Source organism: Neltuma alba, unplaced genomic scaffold (assembly GCF_004799145.2).
Source record: "Neltuma alba isolate B1F8T4 unplaced genomic scaffold, ASM479914v2 tig00001210_pilon, whole genome shotgun sequence".
In the NCBI taxonomy this organism is placed as follows: domain Eukaryota; kingdom Viridiplantae; phylum Streptophyta; class Magnoliopsida; order Fabales; family Fabaceae; genus Neltuma; species Neltuma alba.
Window position 1 is genome coordinate 252,473 of NW_021632377.1, and position 16,836 is coordinate 269,308.

General features: G+C 30.2%; 2 protein-coding genes across 6 annotated transcripts; both read left to right on the forward strand.

Annotated features, from left to right (window-relative positions):
• Window positions 1-1,206: 1,206 nt before the first annotated feature.
• LOC114753721 (UPF0235 protein C15orf40 homolog) lies at window positions 1,207-3,050 on the forward strand. Its single transcript, XM_028942435.1, has 3 exons — window positions 1,207-1,448; window positions 1,531-1,619; window positions 2,469-3,050. The coding sequence occupies exons 1-3, from the start codon at window positions 1,289-1,291 to the stop codon at window positions 2,601-2,603; spliced, it is 384 nt and encodes a 127-aa protein (XP_028798268.1). The 5' UTR covers window positions 1,207-1,288; the 3' UTR covers window positions 2,604-3,050.
• A 9,315-nt stretch (window positions 3,051-12,365) lies between these two features.
• On the forward strand, window positions 12,366-16,224 carry LOC114753218 (probable serine/threonine-protein kinase WNK6). 5 transcript variants are annotated; one of them, XM_028941891.1, is made up of 8 exons: window positions 12,366-12,470; window positions 12,846-12,970; window positions 13,216-13,253; window positions 13,378-13,605; window positions 13,709-13,920; window positions 14,143-14,300; window positions 14,393-14,825; window positions 15,271-16,224. In XM_028941891.1, exons 2-8 carry the CDS (start codon window positions 12,869-12,871, stop codon window positions 16,059-16,061), a joined length of 1,962 nt encoding a protein of 653 aa, XP_028797724.1. In that variant the 5' UTR covers window positions 12,366-12,470; window positions 12,846-12,868; the 3' UTR covers window positions 16,062-16,224. The 5 variants fall into 5 exon arrangements, with proteins under 5 accessions (XP_028797724.1, XP_028797717.1, XP_028797739.1 ...); XM_028941884.1 differs by having other exon boundaries at window positions 12,367-12,470; window positions 13,700-13,920; XM_028941906.1 differs by lacking the exon at window positions 13,216-13,253 and having other exon boundaries at window positions 12,373-12,550; window positions 13,700-13,920.
• The last annotated feature ends 612 nt before the right edge of the window (window positions 16,225-16,836 follow it).

The following is a 16,836-nucleotide window of genomic DNA, read 5'->3' on the forward strand; positions in this document are numbered from 1 at the left end:
CTTCCTAGGATCGAGCCCATGCACTGGCGGGTACGTGGCGCCTTGCCTTCCCCTTGTCAACCAGGCGGACCAACCCTCCTGGGCTCAAATAATTAAATTATTTAAATATGTATAAAATATATAACTTATTTTACTATTACGCATCTATTTAGTGTATATTTAATAAAGAGAAAGAAAAAGTTAATACTGTCTTTGATTCCAAATTTAAATATCAAATACTAAATTATTTAAATATGTTTGAAAAATATAAGTTATTTTCCTATTGCGCATCTATTTATCAAAGGGGAAGCGAGAAAGAACAAATGAGAAAAAAATAATAAGAGAGAATATAATTAATTAGAAATAAAAAAAACATTAAACAATAACACAAATTTAAATTGCACCTAATAACAAAAAAATTAAGACCTTTAAAAAATTTAATACTTATATTTTGAAAAAGAAGGAGTATGATATTAGAATTTAGTATAATCAACATAAATAATATTGATAATCATTTGAAATTTATAATAAATACGTGTGAATTAGCTTTTAACATTTTATATTATGAAACAGGAAAAAAATACAATGTTATATACATATATGTAAGTAAAAGTACATATTTAATTTTTTTAATTTTATATAGAGTCTTAGTTTATTTTTTTTAACAGGAAAATATATTTTTAAGTTTAAAATTATTTAGTTTTAGATTATAATTTTCTATAAAAAATTAAATATAATAAATTAGTATTTAAAAATATTTTATTAACGTTAAAAATTATTATTTATTTATTAATAATTTAAGGTTAAAAAATAATTTTTTTAATGTATGAAACTAAAATAAAATTTTATATAAAATTTAAAAAAAATGTTGGCAAAAAAATAAAGTTTAAAGATATTTTTGCGCATAAATAGGGGGGCATGGGGAAGACAGATCCTCGTTTGCAGTGCGTAAGCGAGGTACTCCTCCGGTCCTAATTATAAGACCCAATTAATTTATTTGAGGAGATTAAGGAAGTAAGTTAAGTTGGTTATTTATAATAAATAAGTATTGTCATTCCTAAAATATCCTTGCTAATTAAATATATTGGCTAAAACTATCATTATTAGAAGGATTATCTTGGAAAAAAATACATAAATATAAGAGACAAAATGGATTGGGGTCTTATAATTAAGACTAAATAAAAAGTCAAATGGAGTCTTATAATAAGTACTGGAGGAGTAGCATCTTATTGCTAGACTGGGTCTCGACTCGGCACGGCACTGGGAGTCCTCAGCCAAGGCAGACGCTACCAGCAATCTGAAAATTAAGATGCCGCCGGCGAAGAGGGGCAAGGCAAAGGTTGACAAGAGTGAACCATCTCAGTCGGCACAAGCTAACAGTTGGCCCTCTTGTATTCGATCCATGACTCCTTCTTCCGTTGCTATTACCATCCACGCCAAGCCCGGTTCCAAAACTGCTTCCGTAACAGGTACCTCGCTCGTCTTCTTTTTCTTTTTTCTTGATACACGTCTGTGGTTTTTGTTTTGTTCCTAATCGTTATGAAATTGTAGATATCAGTGATGAAGCTGTCGGAGTGCAAATTGACGCACCGGCAAGGGATGGAGAAGCAAATGCCGCCCTTCTTGATTACATGAGCTCCGTAAGCTCTTTTCTTTGTTGTTTTTCTAGTTTATTTTCCCTGAGTTTGATTCAGTTTGTATCTTAGAAAACGAAATTTCACTGAGGAGAGAAGGCGAAGCCCTAATATTGAGAGAGAGCCGGAGTCAACTGTTGCATGTTCATGAGTTTCCGGCATCAAATGTTAAAAATAAGGGGGATAAATTTTTCTCCCCCCCCCCCCCAAAAACATAGTCTGGGAAATCTTGCCATGGTGGAAACAGGGATTAGTTTTTGAAGAATAAAATTTTTTGTGCATTCATATTCTAACTATTGGTACTCAGAGTCAGAGACTTACATAAACATAGTTGATTAAATCTTTCATCATGTTGGTTTATCTAATTTTATGCTGGAATTAGTTGCACCTTTGCTTCTTCCTTGGATTGTCTACTTTTGGTTTATTGACAACAAGAAGAAAGCCTCGTCCCATTAAATGAGTTTGGCCACATGGATCACACAATGTCATTGGATTGTATCAACGTCTCACATGACCTCTACCATGAGATGCTGACCTTCTAGAATCATGCTTCCACCAAAATGAGCTTTCTTTTGTTATATGCTTTATAATCTGATGCTGCTCACTTGTGTTTCTTTAGAGGTGTAGATGGTATAATGATGCTTTGTAGGTTGATGTTATCAGTAATCACTGATATCTCACTTTATGTTTCTTGTTGTTGGAAACATATTGATGTAATTAGTTTTTACACTGCTCCCTTTCTAGTTCTGTATTGAGTCGCCGGCCCAGTAACCCTCCTCGGTTTTCCGTACACCTGGTGGACATTCTGTGTCATATTTCGGTGTAACTATTGTAACATTCAATGGTTGATTGCAGGTTTTAGGAGTAAAACGAAGGCAAGTATCAATAGGTACTGGTTCCAAGTCTAGAGATAAGACCGTAATTGTGGAGGATGTTGCTGTGCAATATGTTTTTGATGCTTTAGATAAAGTCTCAAAGGACCAGCGATGAGCAAAATACGGTCATTGTCGGTGAACACATGATATGTGCTGTTGCTTGATTACCATATACCACAGCCAGAAGTAAAGCCATATTCTGGGATCATTGGACATGTATTGTTGCTTGATTACCATATACCATACACTAGTGAGCCAGATTCCGGTCTCGTTTGATTTCCTGCAGAAGTTGAAGGAAGGAGAGTTGGAAGTGTGTGTTTTCACTCACTTTGTGTTGGATTTTGATTCTGATTCTGATATAGGTTCGAAATGGTGTGTGTTTATACTGACGTTGCTATCATTAGATGTGAAAACATGTCCTTGAAATAAAGGCCATGTTGGTCAAAGTATGAATTCACTGACATGAGGAAATTTTTCTTGTAGTAGATATCTGTGTGTGAGGGTGCTGCATTGGGGATTATTTATTTTGATCTTCCAAGTTTGCAATAGGCTTATCTACGAATTTATCTCCTGTGCGGGGAGCTCCCCCCCCCCCCCCAAAGTAACTGAAGAATATATATTCCCTATATTTATGAGCAGTGTTTGGAGGAGTGTTGCTGCTTCTCCAAACATACACAGTAAAGCTGTGTTGAGAGAAGCTGGGATGCGTTTATTTCGCAAGCGTTGGAGTATTTATATTTTTTACATGTTGATATTACCCTAGCAAGTGGTTAGTCTAATGGAAGGGATAGCGTTAACAAGTACATATATTGTTATCAAACTCGCGAGTTGATTTTCTAAATTTAACGTTTTTACGTTTTCATCTAACAAAATCGTGTTGACTCATTCTTAAACTCCTGATAACTGTAAACTCGATTAAGCTTGCTAGTTTATTTATCAAGTTTATCGTTTTTACATTTTTAGCTTATAAAATCATGTCAACTCGTTTTTATACTCATGCTAAATTTTTAAATTTATTATGTTTAGTGATTTTATATGTGATTTTTATAGAAATTTCTTTATTGAATATGATAAATTATGAACATTGATAGATATAATTTCAGTTATTTAAATTTAAAATATTTAAATGAAATTGTTCTCATTTTTAATATATTAATTATTTGATTATGTACTTTTAATATCAGTTTATTAATAAAAGTAAATTTTTACGAATTTACGATTCAGGTTTACAATTTAAATTTATATCATTATCACGAGTTTGTTTAAACTCGCGAGTTTGACAACTTTGAGTACATGTTTGATTTTTGTTAATTTAGATATATGTGATTTAAAATAACAGAAGAAGTAGTCCGAGTGTGATTGGTAAAATTAAGTTAAATTTGTACCTTGTAATATCGTATAAAAGCAAGGTATTAAAAACCGGACCGGTTATTGAACCGGTCAATACAGTGGGTCAAGGGTTAGTGGGTCAGATTGGAGTTGAATGGAGTCAAACCGGAATTAATTAAAAAATATAATATAAATAAAATCTATAAAAAATATTTATATTTATTATAAAATATATTTTAATAAATATGATATTTATAATATCATATTAAAAAACATATACAAAGCATATGTTATCATAAAAAATGGAAATTTCACGTTCCTTATCTTCTCTTTTTTCCCAGACGTCCCTGCTTTTCTTTTTATCGTATACATTATTATATATAATTAATATAAAGTGTGTCAAACCTAAAAGAAGTCATATCCAAATTTTCAAAAATGAAAAGAAAGGACGAAGTGGTACTGTAAATCTAGTGTTATAGGTTGCTGTAAAATTAATGCTATTTTTTTCTTGAGATTCTTAATGTCCTTCTTTTTTTCTTCCTTTAAGCACACTCTTCTAGGAAAAAAGAAGTCAGATCTTAAATCTCACTCCAGCACGCTCAAAAGTCGAATCTCGCCAAATGTTATCTACTTATCTATCACCTTCACCTCTACCGGTTATTACCTCCGTCTTCTCCCTCAAATTCCTGCGATTGCGAACTCCTTCATCCTAGCCTCCCCCAGTCATTCTCACCCAGATATTGGCCCCAACAACTGACATTCCTCAGTTCCAGCACCACTGTCATCGCCGACGACGCCTCTCACCTCTACCGGCTCTCTTAAACACCAGCTACACATACTTCATTTCTTGTTTCTTTCATCTGCCATATTTTTTTCTCTTCTTCTTCTTCTCATTTCTTTTTTTTTACCTGGAAACTTGCTTTGTTGTTGGAGTCCTCGCATCTTTCTGGACATTTAAAAGTGACCCGGGTTACCCGTTCAACCCAACGGGTTATCCGGGTCACAACCGGTTCTTACCGGTTTAACCGGTTTCATACCGGTTCGAAACAGTGTGGTTTAGATCATGAACCAACCGGACAAGTGTCGGTTCGCCAGTTTCCGGCCTGAACCGGCCGGTCCGGTCCGAGTTTTCAAACCATGTATAAAAGACACATTAATTTATATATGTGGTAAAATAGTAATAAAAATATAATATTTAAAACTGAATTGAAATATATTTAAACTGCATGTATTTAATTTTAAAATTAAAATTATGAAAAATGTTTAAATTGAAGTAAAATTATAAGAACAAAAAACAACACTAGTTTTCCCAAAAAAGAAAAACTATCTATTAATTTTAGTTTTGGGGAGGAAAGCCATAATACATTTTTCAGGCATAAATAATAATGTGTTATGAATATAATAATATCTCTGTGGATGTCTATATATCTCTCATTATCTTCTATATCTCCTATAATCTCTAATATCTCTCATTATCTCTATATCTCACAATTATTTCATATTATTATGTAATCTGTAGATTCTATCAAAGATATAAAGCTATGCCTATAAATAGAGGTCATGTATAATATATTGAACACATTTGAATAGAATGAGAAATACTCTCTCTTGTTGATCCTCTCTTCCTCTCTATGATTCTTCTCTAAATTTTTTCTTTATTTATAACACTTTATCAATACAAAGCTCTAACCAAGGTGCGTGTGATATACCTTTCTATCCCATCATAATTTTAAAACATCATCTCTATTATTTTTCTAGAGTATCTTTTGCTCTGTTCAAATAAAAATATCTTGAGCATCACATATATAGTGTTTCAAAATATCAGTATTCCTATTCAATTTATCTAGGATAATCTAAGTCATTATATGAAATTAAAAGGATTATCTACCATTGTTTTAAACATTGGGTTTCATGACTATGATTAGAGATTTTGCTTTACTTTTTTGTGCTACAATTTAATTTTGATATAAATATTATACCTTTCGAACTAATTATGATGAGAGGATTTTTTTTCCTTCTATTTCTTATTAACCCGACGTCACTATTTTGATGGAACTCGAAGTTCCAATAGATACTAACAGTATCATTAAAGAATTACCATCTAAAGTTAAATGGCCAAAAGTCATATAATTCTAATTTTTCATTTCATTGTAATTAAATGGCCAGAAGTTATATAACTTTGATTTTCTATTCTTTTCAAATTAAATGACTAAAAGCCATATAAAATCGATTTTCTATATTATACCCAGAAGCTATACAACTTTGATTTTTTTTTTTAATCTTATAGCTAGAAGCCATATATATATATATATATATGCTAATTCTCTTCTTTTTTTTTAATGGCTTGAAGTCATATATATTTGATATTTTATCTTATTGAATTACTAGAAGTATTTAGGTATAAATTTTCCATCTTATGGCTAGAAGCCATATATATTTGGTTATTGTTATCTTATTAAATGGCTAGAAGCCATATAATTTGAATTTTTTATTTTATGACCAAAAGTCATTTATATATATTTAATTTTTCTTTATCTTATTAAATGGCTAGTTGCCATATAATTTTGATTTTCTATTTTATGACTAGAAGCCATATATATTTGAATTTTTTTTATCTTATTAAAAGGCTAGAAGCCATATAATTTGTGTTTTTTTTTTTTTATGGCCAGAAGCCATATATATAAAAAAATTTATATCTTCTTAAATGACTCGCATTCATATAACTTTGATGTTCTATCTTATGGTCAGATGTTATAAATATTTAATTTTTTTGTTATTTTATTAATTGGCTAGAGGCCATATAACATCAAATTTTTATCTTATGGTCAGAAACCATATATCTTTAATTTTTTTATTTTGAAATTAAATAGCTAGATATCATGTGTCTTTATTTTCTTTATTAAATGACTTGAAACTATATAGTTTTGATTGTGAAAAGGATCATTATATGATTTGTTTATAAAAAAAATTATGACAATTAGAATTATAAATAATGTAACCCAGAAAATTAATGACTATATAGTGAAAGATGTGTTGGTAAAAGAGTTTACCTTTTCTCTTTATTTTATGTTACATTTAATTAATTTAAAATTTAAGTTTTATTCTTATCTTATTTTCATATATTTTTGACATTTAATTTGATATTTATTAATATTATAATTTCTTATTATTAAATGGCCAGCACAGCCATAATACTCATGTTATTGAATGATATGAAAATAATAACTTATGATGTTTTTAAAGCCCCGAAGGCCTATGGTTCAAATATTAAGAGACACAAATGATTTTTAATATATATTTAATATATAGAGTCTTAAAGATTAATGACTTATAAATAGCTATGAAAGCCTATGATTTAAATCTTCATGACTATATAGTTTGATTTTAGTTTTTATAGATTTTTTCAAATTTTTGTTGGATTTATAAATTTATGAATAAGTTTTAAAGCATTACATAATATATACAAAGAAGTAAACTTTTTGAATAACGAAATATCCAGAAAATTTTATGTTTTGAAAAAAAAATACTTCATACTTTGTAAAGCATAACAAGAAGTAAAGTATATCATATAGTGAAAAAATAATATATGTTAGTTCTTAAATAACTATATATATTAGAATATTTGTTTATCAAAAGGTCTTAAGGTAATAGCGCAATGGGATTGAAACTCATTATTATATCTGAATTAGGAAGCATTTGGATTTTCAAGTTAAAGATATATTATTAGCTTATTATATGCTATTCACTCTATTTGAAATATAGAAATAAGAAAAATATATTTATATACTCACACTAGAGGAGGAGATTGTTGAAATATAAGTGTGAATTATGTTAGATAGAATTTATTATTATTAATATTATGTTATTCCTTATATATCATATTCCTTTTGAAAAAGACTCTAAAAGAGTCAGTAACGCTCAATTTTCCATTAGTGTATAAGTTTTTACCATTGGGTAAAAGATGACAAATAATGCTCTAGAAGAGCTATATCATGATTTATTATCTTGAAGATAAAATCCATAATTGATAGCATATTCCTTATGAAATATTAAGGTGAAAAATCAATAATATGATATGGTAAGAAGAAGTTTACTAATAATTGAGAATAATTTTATAGTAAACCAGAAATTTATGCATTTATAGTTTGCCATGACCGATTAGATCATCTCAGATCATAATGATGCAAAATATCATGAAAAATGTATATTGTCATTTATTAAAAAAGCAGAAGATTCTTTAAAACTGATATATGATTCTAGAATTTTTATGTGTTGTTTGTTCTCAAAAGAACTAAATAAAAGAATATCACTAGCTATACTCAAAATTGGATCTGTACAAATTTATAATGTATCAACTTTATATATAGGTCCATTTAGATACCATGTGGACCAAAGTAATACTCTATAAATGAAAAATGCATATATAAAATGGTCACAAGTGTTTATAATCAACTTGCAACCTAAAATTTGTAAATATGCTCAGATAATTACATTGAGTACAAAGGTTCTTGATTATGAAATCAATATGATTCTCGTTGAGATTGCTAGTGATTGTTCTTCACGTTGCAAATGATTATATGCCTAATAAAAACCTTCATAAATAACTAGACTAGAATTTATGAGAAAAGAATTCCTATTTGAGTGTTGGGATGATTGGTTTTATATGTTTTTGCATATAAACGCATCAAGCTAACAATGTATTATAAATTCTCCCATTGTAATTGGTTTTTGGTTAGGCGCCAAACATTTTTCATCTTAAAATGTATAATATCTATTATTCCACCATAATAATGCACATAGATGGATATTAAAAGTAAGTTGAATCACTGTTGGGTAAGAATCTCCTTATTTTTGTTTATCTCTAAATGAAACAAAATAATATTTCTAAAGGAGACTTATGAATTTGGGAGACTTATACTACATGTTCCTAATACGAAGAAGAGAAAATGTGTAGCCAGAAAAGAAAACACATAGAATATATTTTTACTATCAAATGCAGATCCTCAAATATAATAGTATCAACAAGGAGTTCATAAAGTATTGCATTCTTAAAATATTATTAATATCTACCATATGCAATTACTGATCCAAATGAAAATTCTTAATTCTTATATTCCAACTAAAAGTGCTCTTATTCTTGAAGACATGCTAAAAGCATGAAAGTATGATTGGTTCCAAAAGAAAAGAAAAGGAAACAAATGATCCTGATGATCATACTAAGGAGGCATGAATTATAAAAGAGGTTAAGATATAACTATTTAACCCCTGAAGAGGTTCAAGTGTCTGAAAATAATAAAAAAATCTCGATATGTTATGTCATAAAAGAAAAAGGGACCGATAAAGGAATAAAATTGTTAACAATAATTTTATTGATGATATCGCGTGACCAAATGAGGATCTTATATATAAATCTGTCATGAGATACAGACAAAAAAATAGTTGGCTAACAAAAAAAAGACGTAATATGACAAGGACTTGTGTATCCCTAACCCACACACTTAAAGTGTAATGTTAGTATCATGTAAATAGATATTTGTACAATAAAAAAAGAAATAAAATCTTGTAGTGAATTAAATTACATGTCTTATCAATTTGGCAGTCTAGTAATAAATGAAGTTTTCTTCATATGCATTTTAGAAATATATAATTACAACGTATAACTCACTTTATAGTGAAATTTTATATGAATCCCTAAGGATTTAAATCCTTATATAAATTTAAACGATCAAATACATGAATAGATATGGATCATAATGTATGAAAATCCTCAAAAGATTTAAGTTTCTAGAAGCATACAATTATGTTCTCAATAACACTATTCAAGTAAGTCTCTATATGAGACATATGTAGTTAATATCGACTGAAGGAGTGATGTAAGCATATTCTAACTTGTCTGTTTGTGAAAAGATTTAAAATGAGTTTGTTATCAGTACTATTTATGATGATAGTATTAAAACTCCTGATGAATTTTCAAAAGCTGTGAATTACTTAAAGAAAAAATTTGAAATGAAAGCTTTTGGAAGAATACATTTGGATAAGTCACATCCATTATGTGGATAAGCAATATCCATTATATGTTTCGGTAGTTACAAGATCCTTAGATATGAACTAAAGATCGATTTAGACATCCAAAAGGTAATAAATAAACTCTCAGTCCAAAAGTACCATGTCTTAGTGTCATTAAAGAATTTATATATCTATCTAGCCATACAGAATCTGAGCTATCATTTGCTGATTAGCATGATATAGTTCTTTATCAACACGAAAATGTTGAAATGAAGTTAAAATATTCTTCGTTACTTTAAGGATACCGTTGAGGTAATATTATTTTATCTAAAGGTACTCGAGACTAATCTTAATGGCTATATAAATAAAGTATTCTTGTTTGATCCTCGTGTCAAGAGATCATAATATGATCTACGTGTGGGTAAACCATAAAAGGACTATTCGTCTCATGGTTTTCAAAAGATTATGAAATTCATATTTGATATTTTTATCTCATTACAATATTTAGAAAGGTTGTTCATTATATTAGACTTTGTAGGCTCGAAGATGTCAACTGATGTTACCAAAAGAGAGAGTTGATACACGTTGTACTCTTTTTTCCTTGTCTATGGTTTTGTTCCACTAGGTTTTCCTAGCAAGATTTTTAATGAGGCAACATTGCATAGTGCATTAATAAATGATGTACTCTCTTTTTTTCCGCTAGGTTTTTGTCCCACAGGGTTTTTTCTAGTTGAAGTTTTTTAACGAGACACATTCATATATATTGGACATCCAAGGAGGAGTGTTATGAATATAATAATATCTTTGTGGATGTCCATATATCTCCCATTATCTCCTATATTTCCTATAATTTCTAATATCTCCTATTATCTCTATATCCCATAATTATCTCATATTATTATGTAATCTGTAGATTCTATCAAAAATATAAAACTATGCCAATAAATAGAGGTCATATATAATGTATTGAGCACACTTGAATAAAATGAGAAATACTCTCTATTATTGATCCTCTCTTTGTTTGTATGATTTTTCTCTAAATTTTTTCTTTATTTATAACATAATTAGGATAGAAATGAAAAATACTTTCTTAGTGCCTTTTTATAAGAAACAGTTGCTTTTATAATGGTGTCCCTCAATATAATAAATACATTATTTTTATTTAAAATTTTGAATTAATTTTTTAACTTTTATTTTCATTAAATATATGTTACTTATTATCTCTCTACAATAAATATTTACTCATTATTTCTTACTTACTCTCTTTAGAAACAAGGCATAATTAAAAAAAAATATGTATATTTTTTTTACATATTTATTGTTTTTAACTAATTTTAATTAATATTTTGGTAGTTGTTTTTTATAATAAGAAGCAAAAAGAGTATGTTATAGGCTTAAAAAATATAATTTGTTGAGGTTTTTATATTTTATATTAATATTAATTAGAATATATTAATCTATTAAATTCATACTCATAAAAAATTATTCTATTAAATCTATTAAAACCCCTATTAAAAAATCGATTTTTAATCCTCCGAGACTAGGGGTTTTCATGAAGTACATATGCCCGCTATACACATCTAAACCCATTAAAAACATGCTTAGTCTGGCCCGAACAAAAATAGGCATTTTCAGGTCAGGCTTATCATGGGTAGGCTAGGCATGCTACTTACCCATTTGGCTCTGCCTGAAAAATATATAATTATATATTATAATATTATTTTTCAACCATTGTCCCTTTTAATTTTAGCAAAAAAAAATTGTCATTTTTTTGTTACTTGTACTCTTCTGTAATATCAAATTTTTGTTCATTTATTTGTCTATCACTGCAATGAATCAATAGCTCTTTTTCTTCAAATAATTAAGACAGTGTATTATTTGACTATTACTCATTAATCTAACCAAATTGATTGAACCTTGAGACTAATCACAACTGAATATTTATTATTTTCTCGCCAAAGCCTTAGGAGTTAATAGCAGAGGTAGTTTTAATCCACAATTTTAATAATTTATTTTCATATTTTATATTCATACATATAAGGTTTAAGTATATATTTTTAAATGCAATGTGATCTATATATCATAGTTTATTTGGCCCATACAAGCACATTCATTGTAAACACATGGATAATTGTAATATATAGGCGATAAACATTTAAACTATACTAATTATAGTTTACATTGTGTTTTATATTTTAAGACCGAAAATGTAGGCTTATTTTGAAATATTTTAAGGTATGAAATTATGAAATACATTTAAAATTCACAATAATATTTATAAGATATAATTAGATATTTTTTTAATATAATATAAATAGGGTGTTATTATTTGGATAGAAAAGTCCACTCTTATCCTGTTCAAAATGATTAGGGTTTCTGGCCGATCAGCAGGCAGCAAAACGGTGGGCATTTGGCTAGCTCTGCGGATAAACACCCCTATACATAAAGAAATTGATTATTAAATAATCACTGGTGTCTTAAAAAACACTAAACAGGATATTTATAGGGGCGGGGATAAGTATAAATAGTCACCAGCTTGATGGTGTCCGGTTTTCGCCGTATTTGGAGATGGATAGAGGGGCTTTCCCTCCTTGTTCGAAGAGGAGGTGGTGGAGGTGATACGTGATTGATCCCGATTCCGATTAGGGTTCGATCTCCTCTCTATCTATTGTTTCTCTCATGCCCTTTTCTCTTTATCCTCTTGAGAAACTTTCCTCTACATTCAAGGTAGTAATTCATTAACAAAGAAGCTCGGCGTTTTTTTCCCATCCTTTTCTCTCTCTTTTGATTTGATTGATGAATGCGATTTTCGAGTTCATCCGATGCATTTCTAATATATTGTAAATGTGAATTGTTTCTTATTCATGCAACAGATTCACCGTAAAATTTGTCACAGTAAGCCATAATCAGCAATTATTTTCTTTATTCCTTTTGAATCTCTCACATTTTTGTTTTAAATTTGACGATATATCGAACAATTTGTTGATTTTTTCTACTTCTGTGTGCCTGGACGAACGTGTAGGATTAGGGCCTAGCAAGGCATAGATGAGTGTGGCGAAGGCAGGAAGCTCAGGGGAGTGTAATGGGGGCGCAGAGCCTCCTGATCCTGATATTCTTGAAATTGACCCAACTTGTCGCTACATTAGGGTAATATATTTGTTTGATCTTTTGTGCTAGCTTTTGCTTTTGCCTTCAGCTTTACTTGTTTACCTTGGCTTCCTTCCTGTAGCCAGATGATAAATTCCTATAGAGATGTGTACGGGTTGCATTTCCCTCCCCCCCCCCCCCCCAACTGCTTCTCTGTTTACTTTGAATTCTGTAAAAAGCTTTACGAAGTATCCAGATTCACTGTACTTCCACTAAACTGAAGGTGCCTTTTGCATCTATGACAGTATAAAGATGTGATCGGCAAAGGTGCTTTCAAGACATGGTATATATCTGTTGTTTTTGCTTTACTGGAAATGCTGTTGTTTTCACGTCTATGGCAGTGCTACAATCTCGTGATCGCTACTTACTTCACCATTTGCTGGTTTCAATAATTTGTGATTAATCAGTTATAGGGCATTTGATGAAGTCAGTGGACTTGAAGTGGCCTGGAACCAGGTTCGGATTGATGAGGTGCTGCAGTCACCCGGTGACTTGGAAAGGCTCTACTCAGAGGTGCATCTCTTAAAGTCACTGACAAACAACAACATTGTAAAATTCTACAATTCCTGGATTGATGATAAGAACAAGACTGTCAACATCATTACTGAATTGTTCTCCTCGGGCAGCCTCAGACAGTATGTTTACTTTCATTTGTGGATCTGTTTAATCTCTTTTAGCTCTTTATAGTGAAATCATCCTCTTTTTTAGTGGACGTGATGAATGATTTAGGTATCGTAGGAAGCACAAGAAGGTTGACATGAAGGCTCTCAAAGGATGGGCAAGACAGATTTTGATGGGTTTAAACTACCTCCATAATCACAACCCACCTATTATACATAGGGATCTGAAGTGTGATAATATATTTATCAATGGAAACCAAGGTGAAGTTAAAATTGGAGATTTGGGGCTGGCAACTTTCTTGGAACGGACTAATGCTGAGAGTGTGATTGGTATGTTCTTCTGTTTCTCACCATTTTACTCTTCTTTTCATGTTCAGTTAAAATTTAAAACGTCAAACAAATTTTTCTCTGTAAAAAAAAAAAAAAAACCAACAGAGTCACTTGTTTTTCTTATCACACAGTTATAATAACTCATTGACAAAATTTTCCATGTTTATTTGTCTCATTGCTTTTTTATTATGAACTAATTCTACATATATGTGATTCTGATAGGAACCCCTGGATTTATGGCACCTGAGCTGTATGATGAAAATTACAATGAATTGGCCGACATATATTCTTTTGGAATGTGCATGCTTGAGTTGGTGACTTCTGAATACCCATATAGTGAATGTAAAAACTCAGCTCAGATATACAAGAAGGTTTCATCGGTGAGTATCATGTACTTGAAAATTGATAGCCTTTTATTTTAATCCATAAATTGTTGCTGAGTACTTTGGTCATACAATATTTGATTTCCTAGGGTATAAAACCTGCTTCACTTTCTAAAGTCAAAGATCCAGAAATGAAATTATTTATTGACAAATGTCTAGTCCCAGCGTCTCAAAGAATGTCGGCAAAGGAGCTTCTAATGGACCCTTTCCTTCAAATTAATAGTTTGGCAAGAAATCGTCGTCTATCATTACCCGATATTGTTATCCCTAAATTTGGAGCCTTTGGAGATCGTATTCTTGTTTCAGAAGGCCCTGCTACTCAACGTAATGGATCAAATTCTCTGGATCTTGATGAGACTTGTGAATTACCTGTGATCACTATATATGATGGTTCCGGTGATGCTTCACATTCTCCATGTGTTGAGATACGGAAGTCGAAGAGAGGTGATATTTTCACTCTAAAAGGTGAAGAAAGTGATGAGAATTCTGTATCAATAGTTCTTCGGATAGCTGATCAAGGCGGTTAGTATGAGAGTTATTTATTGTATTTTTATTTATTTTCTAATATGGAAATTGAATTGACTATATGTGACATTGGTCGAGGTCTCATGGAAAGGTTAGCAGAAATTTATATCCAGTCTCTCATAATAAGCATCACATAATAGCAACAACTGTATCAAAAATAACACGGGTTTGTTTTGATTCCCAAAATGTTTGAACTTATGTCTATTAAATTGTTAAGAAGTTTATTTTATATCTGTTTCGGCATGTATTCAAACTTCAAAGAGATATTTGTGTTGATTTGAAGTCAATTATTTGTGTTAATTTTATTCAGTAATACAAGTATGGTAATTCCCATGGCAAAGGTTGAGTGGTTTTCCTATAATACTTAAAGTTTATTTCTAGTTTCAACAGCTATGCTATAATATATTAGTAGAATAATGTATATTGTGGTATTTCAATGCAGGTCGAGCGAGAAATATTCATTTCCTATTCTACCTTGATAGTGATACTGCTATTTCCGTTTCAAGTGAAATGGTTGAGCAACTCGAACTTTCAGATCAAAATGTACAGCTCATAGCTGAGTTGATAGACTTGTTATTGATTAATTTGGTTCCCAATTGGAAACCTTGTGTAGATATTGCTCACTTGGTTTCACGAAGTTGTAAAAGAACTATTGCTGGAGAAAAAGATTTGGAATCGGCAAAACTAAAACAACTTTATGAAGATTCCATGCAAAATATTACTGAAGAGAGAGGTATCTCACACTCAATCAGAAGGTCAGTTTCATCAGAAATCCATTATCACTCTAACTTGGGTGAATTTTCATCCCCTGCCAACATAGATGTGGGAAATACAATTAAAATAGATGATTTGTGTTCTAAGATTTCACGTGTTTCTATAACATCTGACGTTAACGATAAGAAGTTGTCTTTAGTTTCATTTTTATCGGTGGAGTCAGCATTTAATGACTTCAACTTGTCGAGAGTACCAGGTGAATCTGAGTGCTCTTTTATATCTACAATGGAAGCATGGCCTGATACTCGTAGAAGTAAGACTTCAGAATTAGGAAGTCATGATATGTTGAACTTCCCAACCCATTCTAGTAGTCCTTCTTTATCTAATGTAGAAGATGGGTTGAAAATAGAGTTAGATATAATTGAACAGAAATACTTAGAGACAATTAAGGAAGCATCAAGAATAAGATCTCAAGCCATCATGGAGGCCAGAAGAAGGTCATTACAGAAGAAGATCTAATCATGAAATAATTTCAGTAGTCATTTAGGTAGGATTTTCCTTGACGACCAGTTAGCATATGTATTTTGGTTCACACCTTTTAGGTGTAAGTGTAAATAGTGTACCTTGAATTGGAATTATATTGATTTTGATTAGTTTTTGAATAGAAATAGACTCATTCTTTACATGATAATCTCTTAGATTTAATTCATTTATCTTTTTTGTGGTAAAAAAATTTTATTTATTCCTAACTCTCTTAAGTTAGCTCTCACACAAAGTGATTAAGTATAATGGAACTACTCAACTTCAAATCAATAGCACCAAATATGAGATTGCCTGTGATATGACCAACATGTTACCTTTAATATTTTGTATACTTACTTTTATCATTTAATTATATTCTATTTAATTTTGTTGGCATTGCAAGTGGTATTCTGTTGACTTTGCAAGTGGTATTTTATTGACATGGCAAGTGTTATTCTATTCTTATTTAAATTAAAATTTAAAAAAAATTGAAAACAAGTAGTTTCAGAACACTTTTTTTTTTCTTCGTCATTATTTTCTACCACATGATTTACTTATTTAAACTGAATTTTAATTTATACGGCTTAATTATATATATTGATGGATTGATTATTTTACTATGGTTAACTTACATGATCAGGGTTTAACAAGTATATTTTTGGCCCAAAAATGTTTTAACATGTATAATTATACTCCTCCAAACTTAATTATTAAGTTGATTTTAATCCTAAATGTAAGACATCTTTATCATATTATCAATTTTTTTTAAATT

Coding starts and splice junctions, on each gene's coding strand:
- LOC114753721 (XM_028942435.1), top strand. CDS start 1,289: ATGCCGCCGGCGAAGAGGGGCAAGGCAAAGGTTGACAAGAGTGAACCA. Junction 1,449..1,530: donor CAAAACTGCTTCCGTAACAG/GTACCTCGCTCG, acceptor ATGAAATTGTAG/ATATCAGTGATGAAGCTGTC. Junction 1,620..2,468: donor TTCTTGATTACATGAGCTCC/GTAAGCTCTTTT, acceptor GGTTGATTGCAG/GTTTTAGGAGTAAAACGAAG.
- LOC114753218 (XM_028941884.1), top strand. CDS start 12,869: ATGAGTGTGGCGAAGGCAGGAAGCTCAGGGGAGTGTAATGGGGGCGCA. Junction 13,254..13,377: donor AAAGGTGCTTTCAAGACATG/GTATATATCTGT, acceptor GTGATTAATCAG/TTATAGGGCATTTGATGAAG. Junction 13,921..14,142: donor TAATGCTGAGAGTGTGATTG/GTATGTTCTTCT, acceptor TGATTCTGATAG/GAACCCCTGGATTTATGGCA.